At 46.7% G+C, this 19,340-nt stretch overlaps 1 protein-coding gene across 4 annotated transcripts in view; it reads right to left on the reverse strand.

Annotated features, from left to right (window-relative positions):
* Positions 1–804: 804 nt before the first annotated feature.
* ZDHHC21 (zinc finger DHHC-type palmitoyltransferase 21) overlaps positions 805–19,340 on the reverse strand; it is a 56,181-nt gene continuing 37,645 nt past the window's right edge. For 3 of the 4 annotated variants that reach the window (XM_033949003.1, XM_033948736.1, XM_033948826.1), the window contains 2 exons: positions 12,100–12,143; positions 1,272–1,410 (listed from right to left, as the gene is read on the reverse strand). In XM_033949003.1, coding sequence (XP_033804894.1) covers positions 1,278–1,410; positions 12,100–12,143 — 177 coding nt within the window. In that variant the 3' untranslated portion in view covers positions 1,272–1,277. Of the gene's footprint in view, positions 1,411–12,099; positions 12,144–19,340 lie in introns of all 4 variants that reach the window. The other variant, XM_033948914.1, reaches the window with a different exon arrangement.

Genomic DNA, 19,340 nt, shown 5'->3' on the forward strand with positions numbered 1-19,340 from the left:
GATTTGCATGACAATTTTTTTAGCTGCCTGCAGCTACTGTATTGATCTTAGTGGAAATGCATCTTTAATGACACATGAATACTAGCAATGCAGTCTCCTGTTTCTGGGAATATTTGCTAAGAAATACAAGCCTGTAAAAGTCCATATATTTACTGAACACATTCTCATGCGGAGTTATACCTCTTATCTTCCGACTACTCTGATATTTTAGAAGGTGGCGAGTCAACATTCTGCATAATGAAAGAGAATAAGTAAAGTACACCACCACCTCCTTGGGGATAAAAATTGCAATGCCATCCCCATATTGCAATAAACCCACTGATTTTGTGTTGGATTTTATGACCTGACATACTCGCAAAGAGAACAGTTTGCTGCATAAATATTGTTATTAAGTTGACACAAAAAAACTGACTTGCAAATAGAAAAAACACCCCCCCCCCCTTGAAAAGAAGTGGATACCTCATCTCTCTGGAGTACAGAAAAACAGATAAATACATGTTTCAATGCATGTCTCCCCTGTGATGAACCCATCCTTTTTCCTTACACAGAACCTATTAAAGCTATTTTACTGAAAATTCTCCCTTTTTCTAGATCTTCAGGAAACTTCTGATAAGGCAGACCCAGCAGAATTTTCCATTCAAAGAAATCTTGATATCTTTTCACTCTATAAAGTCCTTTCAATAATTCTGCCCTGGCCAAGCTGTTTCCAGTGAGCAGACATAAAACTTGTCTGCATGCAGGATATTATGCTGTAACTTTATGATATAATAAAAATGGTGAAGTCTCAGAAAAGTCTTCTTTATATGAAAATAAATGATTTAATACCAGCATGTAAAATGTTACATACTTTCTTTTAAACAACCATTCTGAAAAAAAATCTTTAAAATATCCATAAATAACAAAACCTTTAAAAGTAATTAAATTATATAAACTAATGCAGATAGAATCTTGATATAACTCGTCTCTGATGCTCTGTTCAACAGTAAGTCAATACCAAAACAAAAATACCACATTTTTATTTTATAAAAGAGTCCATGGGGATAGGCTCATTTCAAAGAAAAAAATCCTCCCTCTTCCCCTTTAAGAATGAAACTATATATCTTCTACTAATCTTCATACAGGATCACAATCACTATTACAATATAGCCTGGGGCAAATTATGTCTAATATTGGTGGGTGTATTTTAATTGACATGAAGACTGTCATAGTTCTATTATCATAAAACCTGAACGGTGCTTCCAGCATGGAGGACCCATCTGTGCCCACCATCCATCTGTTTAGACATGATTGGCAAAGTGGTAGGAGACTCGCAGTGGTTGTCTTTGCCTGAAAGGAATGAACCACAGGATTTTCCAGCGAGTGCCAAAAACTTCTGAGAAGGTCTGCTGCCATGGCTTTCGGGGTCTGGACCTGCAGAAGACAGCGTTATTAGCGAGAGACAGCATTCCAAGTGCGCACTTCACTCAGCTGAAACAATGCAGACTGGTTGGGGATCCATTAGTTAATTGTGATGAATTGTGTCCTCACACATCACAAATATAGCTTTCCTTTCATAATGGGTGTGCAGCTGAGACTGAACACTGGGGAGTAGAAACTGTATCTGCCTAATCAATTGGAGGGTAACCTCCGAAGATGAAGACAACTTAAATCAATAGAAAGCATGTCAACACAGTAGCAGTTTAGTTTAGATTTTTACTTTCCTTTGGAAGAGAAGGGGCTTAGTTGACATGTATGTTTCATAGGAAATATGAAAAAGAAACCCCAATAAAATACCTGCACAAAAGCTGGCAGTAGAAATAAAATTTAGGTTTTTTTTAAAAAAAATGGCTTTTTAAAACATAAGGAACCAACACTATGGGCTCCTTTTACGAAGCCACGTTAGCGGATTCAGCGCGCGTGATGTTTAATCACGCGCTAGCCAAAAAACTACCGCCTGCTCAAGAGGAGGAGGTAGCGGCTAGCGCGGCTGGGGGTTTAGCGCGCGTTAAACCGCTAACGTGGCTTCGTAAAAGGAGCCCTGTGTGTATCAGTGGGTGCAGAGACAATGTCTTCATTTTGTACAGGTCGGGGGCAATTTGTATTGTGCTTGGCACCCCCGAAACATTTTGAAATGTTAGCACCTACGAGATAGGTGGTGGAGAGTAAAACTGTGACTGAGTTCAAAGAAGCGTGGGATGAACACAGAGGATCTAGAATCAGAAAATAATATTAAAAATTGAACTAAGGCCAGTACTGGGCAGACTTGTATGGTCTATGGCTGTATATGGCCATTTGGGGGAGGATGGGCTGGGTTTCAATGGCTGGGAGGGTGTAGATGGGCTGGAGTAGGTTTTAACAGAGATTTCGGCAGTAGGAACCCAAGCACAGTACCAGGTAGAGCTTTGGATTCTTGCCCAGAAATAGCTAAGAAGAAAAAATTAAAAAATTTAAATTGAATCAGGTTGGGCAGACTGGATGGACCATTCGGGTCTTTATCTGCCGTCATCTACTATGTTAAAAGACATTTTCAAATTGAGATTGCTCTAACAGGGTGAAAGCACAGAACAGGGAGTCTCGGGTAAGTAAAACGTATGCCAGCTTACCCAACACTGAAGATCAGACTGGAGATGTAAAAGAATGATGTTCTTTGTAAAAGAATGAACGCTTCCAGGGAGTTAAGCCACAACAGTATACTATTTCAAATGTGAATCAAAGAAATCTGAATTTGGGCTTCAAAATGCTACTTTCTACTGACTCGTAGGAAAATATGTAGCCTGAAGCTCCAGAGTAATGGCAGTAATGGAGGAGTGTGTGATGTAATGGTTATAGCTACAGCCTCAGCACCCTGAGGTTGTGGGTTGAAATCTCACACTGCTCCTTGTGACCCTGGCCAAGTCACTTAATCCTTCACTGCCCCCAGGTACATTAGATAGACTGTGAGCCTGCCAGGACAGATAGGGAAAATGTTTGAGTACCTGATTTGTAACCTATTCTGAGCTACTTTGGGAGGACAGGCTAAAAAAAATTGAATACATACATACATAGAGTCCTTGAGAAAAGTCAGTTTTTGGCAGATTATTTTACTAGACAGTTTAGTTGAATGCTTGATAGTGGAAACTGAGATTTGGCTAGAATATGAGCTAAAAATGCACTCTCGGAAGCAAAGAACATGGCAGAAGCTCCACCTAAACCAGTGGTCTCAAACTCATGGCCAGGTGGCCACATGTGGCCCGCCAGGTACTATTTTGAGACCCTCGGTAGGTTTATCATAATCACAAAAGTAAAATAAAACAGTTTCTTGATCATACGTCTCTTTAGCTATAAATGACAATATTATTATTAGGACTTAGCCAAAAGAAAAACTATAGAGTTTTACCTCATGCAAAATTGTCAGTTCTTTAACAACACATTATCTATTTTTTTCTGAGTCCCTCCAAATACCTACAAATCCAAAATGTGGCCTTGCTCCACTCTGATCTACTTAGGCACTAAGCGGAGAAGAAATTTTTAAAATAAAATAATAAATAAACAAAACATACTTCAAGCATTTTCCCTATCTGTCCCAGTGGGCTCACAGTCTTATTTAATGTACCTGGGGCAGTGGAGGATTAGGTGACTTTCCCAGGGTTACAAGGAACACAGCAGGGTTTGAACTCACAACCTCAGGATAGAGAATGGCATGGGGACAAATTTTCCCCCGTCCCTGCGGAAACTCATTTTCCCGTCCCATCTTGGAGAGTTCTTTTCCTGTCCCTGCTCCGTTCCTGGAAGCTCCGTCCTCATTTGCACAAACCTCAAACACTTTAAAATCATAAGTGTTTGAGGCTAGTGTGGTTAAGGCAGAGCTTACAGGAATGGGACAGCGACAGAACTCGCAGGGATAGGAAGGGGAAATTGAGTTTCCGCAGGGACGGGGGAAAATTTGTCCCCATGCCATTCTCTATCCTGAGGTTGTGAGTTCAAACCCTGCTGTGTTCCTTGTAACCCTGGGAAAGTCACCTAATCCTCCACTGCCCCAGGTACATTAAATAAGACTGTGAGCCCACTGGGACAGATAGGGAAAATGCTTGAAGTATGTTTTGTTTATTTATTATTTTATTTTAAAAATTTCTTCTCCGCTTAGTGCCTAAGTAGATCAGAGTGGAGCAAGGCCGGCACGATTTCGGGAAGTGATCCGGTCCCAGACACTGTAAGCAGCGTCGATGAGGGTCCGTGAGCGAAATCGCGCGCTGGCACTTGCTACACTTTTTAAAACCGGTAATCGGCCGGGACATAGGCCGGAAAAGCTCCGCCGCAAGGTCGAAGGCGCGGGGCCCCAGCCACGCGGCCGACCCGGTATCGGAAGGAAAAATTTTTTTTTTTTTTTTGAAAAAAGAAATCAAAGAAAGAAATAAATGCACAGGAGAGCCAAAAGAACTCAACCAGCGGCAAAAAAGAAGGCAAAAAAGAGATTCAATGGGCGCAAATTGAAGATAGACTTCTCAGCTCCGCGGAAGAAAAAGAACTGAGGAGACACGCCCGGTGCATCGGGCGGGAAGGCACTGGCGCATGCGCGGTGCGGGCATCTCGAAACTTCTGAGTTTCTTCAAGCAAGACATGCTTGCAAGATGTCCGTATCGGGGCTCTGTCGGATGACATCACCCACTAGTGAGAATACCTGCCTGCTTGTCCTGGGATAATTGTGTTTTCCTCAGTGTTTATGCAATAAACATCATCATTTTTTGCTTTCTTACATCAGGGACATTTTATTGGTTAAAACCTAAAATCAGGAGCCCTAAATATAGAGTTTTATAATGCAATAGCAACTGTCAACCTAAGTCAGACATACCGGGAAATGTCATGGTAGATAGGACCCCTAGCCTCTTTATTAGAGAATGACACGGGGAAAAAATCTGTCCCCGTCACTGGACCACCGTCCCCTTCACTGCCCCGTCCCGGCCGTCCCTTCACTACCTCGCCCCTGTTGTTCCTGCCGTCCCCTTCACCGCACCGTCCCTGCCGCATCTACCCTTCCCTCTCGCCACCTCACCGCCCTTCAGCGGCCCAAGAATCTCCCTCCCTCTCCCTTATCTTCATGGCGCGTTAGTAAAGAAACTTAAGGGAGGGAAGGTGCACGGTCAACGATTGCGCACGCAGCCCCCTCCCTCCCTCCCTCCGGCCAAATATATCTCCCTCCCTCCCCCTTACCTTCGCGGCGCTTTAGTAAAGAAACTTACTGAAGCTGGTGAAGCCTGCCTGTGCCTTGCATCAGAGCAGAAGCTTCTGCCCACACACGCGCGACTGCAGGCACAGGCAGGCTTCGCCGGCTTCAAAATTTCTTTACTAAAGCGCCGCGAAGGTAAGGGGGAAGAAGGGAGATAGATTTGGCCGTTGGTAGGTAGGGAGGGAGGGGGACTGCACGTGATCGGTGACCATGAGCCTTCTCTCCCTTAACTACAGAGATAAAGCCATTCACTGCTCCATGGGGCGGTGGATGGCCTTGTCCCTGTGCCCGCAGTGAGCACTTTCCCCTCCCCCCTCACGGTTTTGGCGGGTTATCCGCAGCTAGCTAAAATGGAATACATACATACATTCTCTACTCTTTATTTCAGCGACTGCAACCTTGTTTCTGAACTTTTCCTTCCAATAAAGTGAAATATCACTTCTGTTAAGAATGTGAAAATCCTTAAAATGGCAAATAGTAATCTTCTTTCTATAAATACCGGGCAGCATTAAAAGCAAATTAGAGTCACCCTGGCCCCAATGGGACCAGGAATACTATATAGGCAGTTCATGTAGTGCCTGGAATCAAAGGAGAGGGAATACTCAAAAGTTATTACCTAGCCACAGCTACTGGCTAACTCCCTGCAGCTTGAACCAAGGTTTCCTGAAGTCAGCATCTAGCTCTGTTGTTTATAAAGTTGCTTGTATTGAGTGTTACCTGCAAACCATATGGTCATAACATTAGAGCCAGAGTGGGCAACCATGCACTGAGGGCCACAACCCAGTTGAGTTTTCACAATTTCTACACTGAATATGCATGAACTAGAAAGCACAGTTACTTACCGTAACAGGTGTTATCCAGGGACAGCAGGCATATATTCTCACATGTGGGTGACGTCATCTACGGAGCCCCGATGCGGAAGCATTTTCAAGCAAACTTGATTGAAGATTTTAAGTTTGCTCTGCTGCTCCACGCATGCGTGCCTTCCTGCTCCACTAGGGGGTGCATCCCCTCGTGGTCTCCAGTTCACTTAACTAGCCAAGAAGCCAACCTTGGGGAGGAGGGCGGGTTGTGAGAATATATGCCTGCTGTCCCTGGATAACACCTGTTACGGTAAGTAACTGTGCTTTATCCCAGGACAAGCAGGCATGATATTCTCACATGTGGGTGACCTCCAAGCTTACTGAAGAGGGATGGAGGGAAGTTGGCAATTTAAGCAAATAGATTTCGCAATACCGATTGGCCGAACCGGCCATCGCTTCTGGACAGGGAGTCCAGACAATAGTGGGAGGTGAAGGTATGAACCGAAGACCACGTGGCAGCCTTGCAGATTTCCTCGATAGGTGTGGACCTGAGGAACGCTACGGAGGTTGCCATCGCTCGGACTTTGTGTCCCGTTACTCGACCATGCAGCGCGAGACCAGCCTGAGCGTAGCAAAAGGAGATGCAATCGGCCAACCAGTTGGACAAGGTGCGTTTGGAAACTGGGTGGCCTAACCGGTTTGGGTCGAAGGACAGAAACAGTTGTGGGACTTTCCGGTGTGGCTGAGTGCGTTGGAGGTAAAAGGCCAACGCTCTTTTGCAGTCAAGAGTGTGGAGCGCCACTTCTCCGGGGTGAGAGTGGGGCTTGGGAAAAAACACGGGTAGGACGATGGACTGATTGAGATGGAAATCAGACACTACTTTAGGTAGGAACTTTGGATGGGTGCGGAGTACCACCTTGTCGTGATGGAATACCGTGAAGGGTGGGTCCGCTACCAGCGCTTGTAGCTCACTAACCCGCCGTGCGGACGTGAGCGCAAGTAAGAAAATTACCTTCCAAGTGAGGAATTTTGGATGGCATTTGTCTAGTGGCTCAAATGGGGGTTTCATTAGTTGAGCCAGAACCACGTTAAGGTCCCAAACCACCGGGGGAGGTTTGAGAGGGGGGTGGACGTTCAGCAGACCCTTCATGAAGCGAGTGACTAAGGGATGGAGCGAGAGGGCTTTCCCTTCCAGGGACTGGTGAAAGGCCGCAATCGCACTGAGGTGTACTCGAATGGAGTTGGTCTTTAGGCCGGAGTGAGATAGTTGGAGTAGATAGTCAAGGACCAGGGGGACGGGGGCCGATACCGGGTCCTGGCTGTGGGAGGAGCACCAGGTTGAGAATCTGGTCCACTTTTGAGAGTAGCAGGTTCTCGTCGAGGTTTTTCTAGAGGCCTCCAATATCTCCTTGACTGATTGAGACATGGGGAGAGCAGTCAGGGGGAGAGAAACCAAGCATTCAGATGAAGAGATTGAAGATTGGGATGTAACAGTGAACCCTGACCCTGTGACAGTAGAGAGGGAAACAGAGGCAGAGGCAGTGGATCTCTGGCACTGAGTTGAAGTAGAAGGGAAAACCACGGCTGGCGATGCCAGTGAGGGGCAATCAGGATCAGGGTGGCTTGTACTGTTTTCAGGTGGACAAGCGTCCGCAGTATTAGAGGAAACGGCGGGAACGCGTACAGGAACCTTCCCTCCCAGTCGAGGAGGAAGGCGTCGGCCTCGAGCCGGTCCGGGGAGTATATCCGGGAGCAGAAGAGAGGCAGCTTGTGGTTGTGAGGGGACGCGAACAGGTCTATTTGAGGTGTCCCCCACCGTTCGAACACCCCTCGTAGGGTCTGAGAGTGTAGTGACCACTCGTGTGGCTGGAGGAGGCGGCTGAGTCTGTCCGCCAGGCAGTTTTGTTCTCCTTGTATGTACACCGCTCGGAGGAAGGTGTTGTTGGAGATTGCCCATTTCCAGAGGCGCAGGGCTTCCCGACAGAGGGGCCAAGACCCTGTCCCCCCTTGTTTGTTTACGTAGTACATCGCTACCTGGTTGTCGGTTCGGATGAGAACCACTCGGTCGTGGAGCAGATGTTGGAAGGTTACAGCTGCGAGATAGATGGCCCGAAGTTCTAGCACGTTGATGTGGCAGCGACGGTCTTGTGCTGACCACATTCCTTGGGTGCGTAGGCCGTCCAGATGGGCTCCCCAAGCGTACTCCGAGGAGTCCGTGGTGAGTACCTTGCTGTGGGGTGGGGTGAGGAAGAGCAAACCTTTGGAAAGATTTGAAGAGTCGCCCCACCAGCGGAGCGATCGTTGCAATGAAGGAGTCACTGTCACGGAGCGGTCGATCGGGTCCCGGTCTTGACGCCATTGAGATGCCAGGGTCCATTGAGGGATTCTCAGATGGAGGCGGGCGAAGGGTGTGACATGGACGGTGGAGGCCATGTGGCCCAGGAGGGTCATCATCTGTCGAGCTGATACCGAGGTCAGCAGGGAGATCCTTCGGCTCAGACTTACTAACGCCTCCCGGCGCGGAGGGGGGAGGAAGGAACGGAGGCGAACCGTGTCCAGCGTGGCCCCGATGAACTTTAGGGACTGCGAGGGGCGTAGTTGAGATTTTGGGAAGTTTATTTCGAACCCCAGACTTTGTAGGTAGGTAATAGTCTGTTGGGTCGCTGAGATAACCCCTTCCCTGGACGGGGCTTTGATTAGCCAGTCGTCCAGGTAGGGGAATACCTGGAGGCCCTGGGAACGTAAGGTTGCTGCTACCACCACGAGGCACTTGGTGAAGACCCGAGGTGATGATGCTAGTCCGAAGGGGAGGACTCGGTATTGTAGGTGCCAGTCCCCTACCTGGAAACGCAAGAACTTGCGGTGAGCGGGGTGCACTGGGACATGTGTGTACGCCTCCTTGAGATCGAGGGAGCAGAGCCAGTCGCCCTCGTCGATCAGGGGGTAAAGTGTCGGTAGTGAGAGCATCCAAAACTTTTCCCGTACCAGGAATTTGTTGAGGCGTCTCAAGTCTAGTATTGGGCGTAGGTCTCCTGTTTTTTTCGGTACCAGGAAGTAACGGGAGTAGAAGCCCTTCCCCCGTTGGTCGGGGGGAACCTTCTCCACTGCTCTCAGGCGAAGCAGGTCTCGGGCTTCGGAGAGGAGTAGGGATAGCTGAGTCCGGTTGGGAGGGCAATTCCTTGGGGGGTTGTCCGGGGGAATGGCCCGAAAGTTGAGAGAGTACCCTGATGAGATCACGCCAAGGACCCATGCGTCCGACGTGACTTGTTCCCAGCGAGGGTAAAAGGCTTTGAGTCGACCCCCGATGGGAAGGAGGCCTGGGACTATGGTGGAGGGGGCCCGCCCCCTTCCGCATGCCCCGTCAAAAGGACGGGGATGGTTTAGTGGTTGCAGGTGGTTGGGACTTGGGCATGGCCCTGTGGTGGGCTTGCGGACGCCTGGGTGGGGGCCGCGAGAAAGCAGGGGTGGACTTTTGTGGGTAGCGGCGCGGAGGGGCCCTATACGGCCTGGCCGCTGGCGGTTTGGGCTTTTGCCGGACAAGGGAGGCAAACGAGCGTTCATGTTCGGAGAGGCGTTTTGTAGCCGCCTCGATAGTGTCATCGAACAATTCCTTTCCCACGCAGGGGAGGTTAGCCAACCGGTCCTGTAAGTTGGGGTCCATGTCGACCAGGCGCAGCCAAGCTAGTCGGCGCATGGCGATAGCGAAGGCTGCTTCTCTGGAGGAGAGTTCGAAGCCATCGTAGGCCGCGTGGAATAGATGAAGGCGCAGGTTGGAGAGGGACTCTAAAAGCAGGCCGAATGTTCCTTGCCGGGAGGCCGGTAGGTCAGTCTCAAAGGCTCTCAATAGTCCAATGAGGTGTTTGAGGTAGGATGTGAAGGTGAAAGTGTAGCTTTGCACCCTAGAGGCCATCATTGCGTTTTGGTATAGTCTCCTGCCGAACTTGTCCAGGGTTCGGCCTTCTCGGCCTGGGGGGACCGCTGCTGAGACCCGGGACGGGTGAGCCTTTTTCAAGGAGGATTCTACTAGCAGCGATTGGTGGGAGAGCTGTGGTTGCTCGAATCCCGGGTAAGGTACTGTGCGGTACTTGGCCTCCATTTTGGAGGGTACGGCCGTGACCATGTAGGGGGTCTCCAGGTTCCTGAAGAAGGCCTGTTGGAGTACCGGGTTAGGTGGTAAGCGGAGGGACTCTCTGGGCAGTGATGGCATATCCAGCTCCGCCAGGTACTCCTTAGAGTATCTGGAGTCGGACTGGAGGTCTAAGTCCAATGCGTGGCCCATGTCTTGGACGAAGTGAGTGAAGGATGGACGGGATGTCCCCGGGGCCCCGTGCGGGGTCGGGGAACGAGACCTTCGTCGGGTGGAGAAGGATAGGGAGGCTTCCCTCGAGTATCGAGGTTCATGTTCCGATCCATGCTCCGAGACTGGGGAAGCACTGTGAGAGTGTTCCGGGGTTGTCGATCTTCGGCGTCTCGAGGGGCCCCTCGGAGACGATGCCGGAGTTAGGGGTACCGATCGATATCGGATCGGTGACCTCGATCCGGACTCCCTCGGAGAATACGTCCGAGGGGGAGTTCGGAGGATGCGCGGGTTGGAGAGTGATAACTCAGCCACCCTTAGTGGTCCCGTACGAGGTGTGGGAGAACCGCCTCGTAGAGTTGGTGAACCTCGGGCCTTCTTGGAGGTACGGCGGTTCGAGGTTTCTGTCGTTTTAGCCCGACATTTTGCCCCTCGGCGGTCTGCGGAGGGGGAACGTCTCGGGCGCCTCGGCGAGGAGTCTGAGGAAGATGGGATGCGGCGAGGATTGCGCACCTTTCCTCGGGGTTGATCGGTGCGAGGCTCAGGCTGGTCTGGCACGTTCGAGGTCGAGGCCGATTGAAACTGGGCCATTGCAGTGGACAGCTCCGACGTGATCATCGCTCGGAGTAGGTCCTGGAAGACGGGCACGGACAGCATCGAAGGCATGTCCACTGCCTCGGTGCACTCCACCTGGGGCGACCTCGTATCAGAGTATTCCCGTGTGGTGGAGGCACGGCCCGAAGGCTTGGAGGGCTTAGTCGCTGTAAGCATGGGGCTTCCGCCATGCGTCGACGTTGTCCCCGAGGTTGGCTTCTTCGCTGTTACAGAACCTGAAGAGGGAAGAGGGGACTTACCCGGGGCCGAGGCTTTCTGTTGTCCCGAGGACTTCGGGGTCGAGTCTCGAGGCGATGCCGAGGTATCAGGGGCCGAGGTCAAGGCCGGGGCCGAGGCTGGGGCCGACCTCGAAGCCGAGGTGGAGGGTTGGTCCGGAGTGAAGAGGTCCGCCATGCGGGCTTTTCTTCGGCGGAGGGCCCTGTTTTGGAAATTAGCGCACTGGGGGCAGGAGTCGGTTGGATGAGCTGCCCCCAGACAGAGGATGCACCGGCGATGCGGATCTGTGAGAGAAAGAAGCCGCTCGCAACGGGTGCACTTTTTAAAGCCGGTCAAAGGCCGGGACATTAAATCGAAAGTGGCCGCGGCTCGATTAGCCACGCGGCCACGGGGACCCGGAAGCCTCCGGGTCGTCGAAAACGAAGCAGGAATCAAGTAAAGTTGTAAAGAATTCGCGCACAGCGACTTAATCGAGAAAAAACAAGAAAAAAATTGCGGTGCTAGAAGGCAGTTGGGGCAGAGCCTGAGAAACACGGCTTCTAGGCTCGCGGAAAATTTTGAACTGGAGACCACGAGGGGATGCACCCCCTAGTGGAGCAGGAAGGCACGCATGCGTGGAGCAGCAGAGCAAACTTAAAATCTTCAATCAAGTTTGCTTGAAAATGCTTCCGCATCGGGGCTCCGTAGATGACGTCACCCACATGTGAGAATATCATGCCTGCTTGTCCTGGGATAATTGCATATACTACTTCTTTTGTATGCAAATAGATCTCATCCATATTCATTTGGCCCAACTGGGGCCAAATGACTCATCTCATTCCTTCTATTACACTCTGGAAGTGAGATACTGTAGGTGTACTATAGCAAAATAGCCAAAGGTGTTCTGCCTTCAGGTTCTATATACACAAACACACACACTCCATTTCACACTGCCCATCCTTCCTCCGTAACATGACAGCTTTCTCATATATCTTCTGGATACTTACATCTCTTCACAACAATTTGACATTTTTTCTATTGTTGTAGTATCCTGTTACAAGAAAACACAAAAAAGAAACATTACATCAGAAACATTTCACTCAACTTTTGTTTTAATCTGTTTTGGATGGGAGGCAGAAAATACCTCTATAAAATGATACAGTAACTATGACCATATTCTTTTTAAGAGAAGAATGACAAAATTATTGTATACAGTACTCCCCTGAAATTTCAAAAAACCACTAATGTGGTTTAGGAGCAGATCGGAAGCAGGAGAGGGCAGCTGGGGAGCCGGCAGGTGCTGAAAATCGGGTGAGGGATCATTCTTAGTATTTTCTGACGGCCTCTTCAGGGAACTAAAGTCAGGCTATACCCATCAGGAGCTGCTTTGACACGCTAGCTGGCGTGTCAAAGCAGCTCCTGATAGGTGTAGCCTGACTTTAGTACCAGAAAGAGGTGGTCGGAACATACCACGAAAGACGGGGTATGCTGTATACTCAAATATAAACCAAGGTAACCTTTTCTTCTCTCTCCCAAAAAAGGGAGAAAAAAGGTTGACTCGAGTATAAACGAGGGTTTAAATTCACGTATAGGTATTGGTGGTTGAGTGGTGAGCCAGGATAGCAGCAATCCCTCCTTGTCCTGTCCTGGCTGGCTCTGTGTCCTGCTCCGACCCATTGCAGGCCTCTTCCAGGCCAGCCTTGAACTCTGGTGGTCCAGCGGTGAGCAGGGACAGAAGCGACTCCTCCCGTGTCATCCTGGCCGGCTCCGCATCACCTCACCTACCTCATGCCTCCCACACCTGTAAAGGCTTACCTTGCACGCCCTTGTGGTCCAGCTGTGAATTGGGGCAGAAGCAATCCTCCTACGTTCCTGCCCTGTGCAGAACCGCTAAAGAAAATGGCTAACATATGTTCCCACAAGGTTGCCACGAGAACTCACGGAAGTCATTTCCTTTAGTGGCTGTGCACGGAGCAAGAGCAGAGGAGGATCGCTCCTGCCCCCCCAATTCACCAACGGAACACCAGGGTGTGCAAGGAAGGCCTTTGCAGGGTCCAGGAGGTGGGAGGAAGGCAGGGTGGTGGGGAGCCATCTGGGACAGGAAATGGGGGTGGGGGTCACTCCTGTCCTGGGGAGGTCTGCAATGGTCTGGGAGGGGAGACAGGGGTGCACAGCTGGATGATTTGAATATAAACCGAGACCCCCATTTTTGGGCCATTTTTATGCCCCCAAAATCTTGGTTAAATTTGGTAAGTATATTGAAGACAAATATATTACACTATAATCTGCTTATATTGAGGTGTCAAAACAAAGGGCCTCTGTTCTGTTTCCAGCATGTGTGGGTCCTATCTGGCCCACAGATCGGTTCCCCATATCATTTTCTACTCTTATCTGTCCTGCACATGCATGCAAAACAATGATGCCCAAGAAGCAAAGCTCTCTTTCTGGGTGAACGACTGTGTGGCTGTTTGCAGATGCATCAGGAAGAGGCATACTCCTTCAAACTATCAGAACCCATGCAGTCTTCCCTGACGACAGATTTCTGCAAAGGTAGCACAGCTACAGATCCAGAGTAGGTGGAGCTGCCTCGATTGCAGGACAAAATGAGGCCATGACATGGTACCCTAATAGATTTACCCCCACCCTCCAAAAAAAATATTCTGGCTGGTTCCCACAATTCCATTATCAGATCTTTGATGATGTTTGTTGTTGTATTTTTTTGAGGGGGGGGAGGAGGAGTAAGCAAGGACACAAGAGAATGACTGAGGGGTGAGAGTTGCAGGATTACAAGGGAAAGTATGGGAGAAAAAGGATCCCCTTCAGCTCCTGCTTCCCTACATACCTCTTTTCACTGCCAATTCCCCCTAGCTTCTCCCTCCTCTGCCACCGACTCTAGAGTCGGGAGTAGTACCGGAGGACTGGAGAAGGGCGGATGTGTTCCCTCTCCACAAAAGTGGAAATAAGGAAGAAGTAGGGAATTATAGGCTGGTAAGTCTGACTTCCGTGGTATGCAAATTAATGGAAACACTTTTAAAACACAGAATGGTCAAGTTTCTGGAATCCTGTGGATTACAGGACCGGAGGCAACATGGATTCACTAGAGGTAGGTCTTGTCAGATAAATCTGATCAGTTTATTTGACTGGGTGACCAGAGAACTGGATAGGGGATGTGCGCTAGATGTGGTGTATTTAGATTTTAGCAAAGCCTTTAACAGCGTTCCACACAGACATCTTAATAAATAAACTGAGTGCCTATTGGATGGGTACAAAGTGATGGGCTGGGTCAGGAACTGGTTGAGTGGAAGGCAACAGAGGGTAGTGATCAATGGAGATCGTTCCGAGGAAAGGGATGCCTCAAGTGGTGTGCCTCAAGGTTCTATTCTTGGGCCTATTCTTTTTAACATTTTTATAAATGATATTGCTGAAGGGTTGTCAGGTAAAATTTGCCTCTTTGCGGATGATACCAAAATTTGCAAAAGAATAGACACGCCGGATGGTGTGAATAACATGAAGAAAGACCTGGCGAAGCTTGAAGAATGGTCTGAAATCTGGCAGCTAAAATTTAATGCCAAGAAATGCAAGGTCATACATTTGGGCTACAAAAAACCCGAGAGAACAGTACATTTTACGGGGTGAAGAACTTATGTGCCCGACAGAAGAGCGGGACTTGGGTGTGATTGTATGCGGTGATCTTAAGGTGGCCAAACAGGTTGAAATGGTGACAGCGAAAGCTAGAAGGATTCTAGGTTGTATAGGGAGAGGTAAGGCCTGTAGGAAAAAGGAGGTATTAATGCCTCTGTATAAGACTCTGGTGAGACCTCATTTAGAATATTGTGTACAATTCTGGAGGCCGCACCTTCAAAAAGATATAAAAAGAATGGAGTTGGTTCAGAGGAAGGCTACTAAAATGGTGTATGGTCTTTGTGATAAGAATTATGGGACAGACTTAATGATCTCAATCTGTATACTTTGGAGGAAAAGTGGGAGAGGGGAGATATGATAAGAGACGTTTAAATACTTATGTAATATAAATGTGCATGAGTTGAGTCTTTCATTTGAAAGGAAACTCTGCAATGAGAGGGCATAGGATAAAGTTAAGACGTGATAGGCTTCGGAGTAATCTAAGGAAATACTTATTTACAGAAAGGGTGGTAGATACATGGAACAGTCTCCCAGAAGAGGTGGTGGAAACAGAGACTGTGTCTGAATGCAAAAGGGCCTGGGATAGGCATTGGGATCTCTCGGAGACAGAAAGAGATAATGGTTACTGTGGATGGGCAGACTGGATGGGCCATTTGGCCTTTATCTGCCATCATGTTTCTATGTTTCTTGCCTGAAATCCTCAATTTCCTTCCTCTATGATTTCCTCTTCTCTCTCCCCCAAACCTATTTCCCTTCCCCTGGACATAATTGTCCTTTTCCCTTCCTACCACCAATCCCTAGGACCTCTTTTCCTCCGCTCCCCAAAGGAGCAGATAAATTAACACAAAAGAAATTTCAGAAACAACTTTAAGTAAATATATGAACATAATTTGTAAATCTGCCCCACCTTCAAACCTGGCCAGCTATTAAAAAAAAAGTATTTTTAATATAACACAGCTCGACACTGAAATCAGTTTGACATCCCCAGATTTAAAGTGAGAGCAAAATTAGGATTCAGCATCTTTTAGGTGATGTCAACAAAGGTGCGTTAGGGACATAACGCCGTGGAATAGCGCGCGCTAAAATGCAACGCACGCTAGCTGCTACTGCCTCCTCTTGAGCAGGCGGTAGTTTTTCGGCTAGCGCGCACTAATCCAGTGCGTGCGCTAAAAACGCTAGCGCACCTTTGTAAAAGGAGCCCTAAATTCAATGTGCAAAGGCTTAGATAGCATAAATATAGGGTTATAGTTCAGATGCAATGCATTCACATATACATTCTGCTAAGCACCGAATGCTTGCAACACTATATAGTTCCAATGGTTTTTTTTTTAACACAATAGAGCCTCATCTTATTCAATTATCGACTATTATAACCTGTTTTATAAAAATAGCATTATTAAAAGACTATACTATACTTTTTGCAATTTAATAAGTAAATTATAACAAGCAGTAAAATACTTTACAGAATAAACATTCAAAGGAAAAGGTTTTTGCTTTATGGCTTTGCCTAAGAAATATTGAAAAGTTAAAGAGTGCCACCTACAGGGCTCCGACAATGGTTTCTAGTGCCAAATACCAGAAAACCTTCCAGAATAGATTATATTTTTTATTATATTATATATATAAAATGGAAAAAGTATTGGCATTACAACAAGGTTATATTAACAAATTTAATAAAATATGGAGACCATTGACAATTTATTCCACTGATCAGATATAATAACACATGTATAGAACATATAGAAGGGGTAGGGAGGGAAAACTATTGTAATATTAATATGATATAAATTCTGAAAAAGGGTTTATTTAATTCACATTGTAAGAAAATTTAATGATAATTTCAAGTGTTTTTTTGTATAATTGAATGTATTACATGTATTTCACTTGATGTAAGAATTTAAAAAAAAGAATAAAAAATATTTATACAAAAAAAAAAAAAAAAAAAGATTATATTTTTTAAAAATGGTTATCAATGCATTCTTTTAAACAGTGGCCTGAACATTCACAGCCTTGCCCAGTGTGAAAGTCAGTAGGCACTTATAACCACCATATTACTTGCCCACTATCCTATAAGGTCAAAAAGACATGCAGATGAAATCATTTACAAGCCTACAAGAACCAATATGCAGGTGAACATTCATAATGATTCTCACTAGTGTGACAGTAAGTGTACACTTATAATCATTATACTTGTTGCCCAGCATTTGCAATCCTAGAAGCCTAAAACTAGACCTGACATGCAGGTAAAACCAAACAAAAGCAAGTAAGGATGCCCCAAAACTCACTCAAATATCTAATCACTCAAAAATAACCACAGCACTGTATAAGCACCAGCCAAACAGATAATATAATTTAAAAAAAAAAAATGGAGAGAAGACCTCAGTGTCACATAGGGGTATTCTGAAGCTTTAACACCCCTATAGACAACCTTGTGTCAACAACAAGTTGAAACAAGACGACACATCCTCGGTCAGAAAAACTCCACCACAATATTATTCATTCACCACTTGAAGTGCATAATTCTCAAAATCAATGCAAAAAACAATACAAAGTGTCTATATGCGGTGAAAAAACCAACTTATCTAAAAAACAGTCTCTTACAGAGCTGGGCAGCTGAATCAGAAAACTCGCAAGATGGAACAAGTGCTAAGTATTCAAGGCTAGACAATGACCGTCAGCAAACAGCTCTTCAGTCCTTGTTCATTTGCAAAACTGAATATGGCTAAGATCGAGCTCCTTATCTTTTCACCTAAGCCCACCCCATTCTCTTTTTTCTATGGACAATACTCTTCTCCTCCCTGTCTTGTCAGCTCGTAACCTTGGGGGACTTCTTTGACTCCTCTCTCTCTCTCTCCTTCTCCACTCAGATCCAACAACCCGCTAAAGCCCGTCACCACTTCCTCTTCAATATTACCAAAATTGGACATCGTCCTTCTACCAAAACTTTTATCCATATTCTCATCACCTTTCGCATAATTACTGCAACTTGCTTCTTTCAGGTCTTCTGCTCAACCAGCTCTCTTCCATTCAATCCATTCAAAATTCTGCTGCACGACTCATTCCATGAGAGCCAGCATACTCAGATTACCCCTCTCCTCAAGTCACTTCATTGGCTCTCCTCCATTTCTGAATACAATTCAAACTCCTCTTACTGACTTACAAGTGCATTCAATCTGCAGCCCCTCAATATCTCTCCTCACTTATCTCCCCCTATGCTCCCCTCCGTGAACTCTGTTCATCTGGTAAGCCCCTCCCTATCCGTACCCTTCTCCACTGCCAACTTCAGAGTCCATCCTTTCTATCTTGCTGCGCAGTATGTCTGGAACAGACTGCCCGAATCATTACATCAGGTTCCATCTCTAGCAGTATTCAAATCCAAGCTAAAAGAGCACTTTTTCAAAGCTGTTTTCAACTCCTAACTCCCGCTTACCATAAGATACCTATGTACAGCTTATCATTCTCCTTGCTAGAAACTCAACCCTATATGTCCTGTCTGTCCAAATTATCTTGTAGGCTCTTCTGAGCAGCGACCGTCTATTACATGTTTACATGTTAAATGTGCAGCACTACGTATACCTTCCAGTGTTGTAGACATGATAAATAGTAGGAGGAGAAATGCTGCTTCTACTGTCATTATGGTGACGGATGTTACAAAACAAGGATGAGTTTAATTAAAACCTATCAGGTCCTTTTACAAAAGGTATGCTGCCGAGCAAGTCACGCTAAATGCTGAGCAGCCTGTTCTATTCCTATGGGTGGCTCGGCAGAGCACCTATATAAAAACCCACCTATATTGAGAAAGAGTCAGCACCTAAAAAAACCAAGGGTATGCTGTACAAGTAGGCTACACATGCAGAGACTAAACTCTTCATGTCTTTTGGAAACAAATCTCAGCCAGCTCCTTGCTTACTCTCTTTGAAGGAATGGGGGATATTACTAAAAGAAAAGAGGGTGAGAACTCTAAGTGGAAACATGGCAATGTCCATCACCACCAAAAATGCACTACTACACTGCATATAAATACATAGGGGCAATATTCAACCCAAGGTGGTATTTTTTCTTTTTAAAACACTGGATGGTGAAGGCTTTCAGCGGGCTATATCTGGATACTGGCACTAAATATCCAGTATTTGGCAGCCACTGGCCTTCTGCTTCATTTTTTCAATCAAATTCCTTATATTCAACCTGATGTATTTTATCTGTTCTATGTATTACTTCTTTCCCTGCCATGCCGGTATTTTCTGCATTATATTGTAAATGCTTTCTGTCTTTATCTGTTTTTAAGTCCATTATTCTAATTTGTATTTTATCTGTATCCCATGTATTAGCTCACCTTGTTGTGAACCGCCTATAATTTTTTTTGGTATGGCGGTATAAGAATAAAATTATTATTATTATTATATGGTTATAGGAATAATCAAGCTAATACCTTTCTGCTATCCTAACTTTACCTGGATAGTACCCGGATTACCAGACTAAGACTGCCACTGACCAGCTAACTCCCAGCCCCCAGGCCACCTCAGCCAAGTAAGAATTGCTTCTACCCAGACAAGTCTCGCTAAACATAGCTATTTACAAGCTCATTAAATGGTGTCAGGTCAAAAGC

Source organism: Geotrypetes seraphini, chromosome 1, assembly GCF_902459505.1.
Source record: "Geotrypetes seraphini chromosome 1, aGeoSer1.1, whole genome shotgun sequence".
Classification (NCBI taxonomy): domain Eukaryota; kingdom Metazoa; phylum Chordata; class Amphibia; order Gymnophiona; family Dermophiidae; genus Geotrypetes; species Geotrypetes seraphini.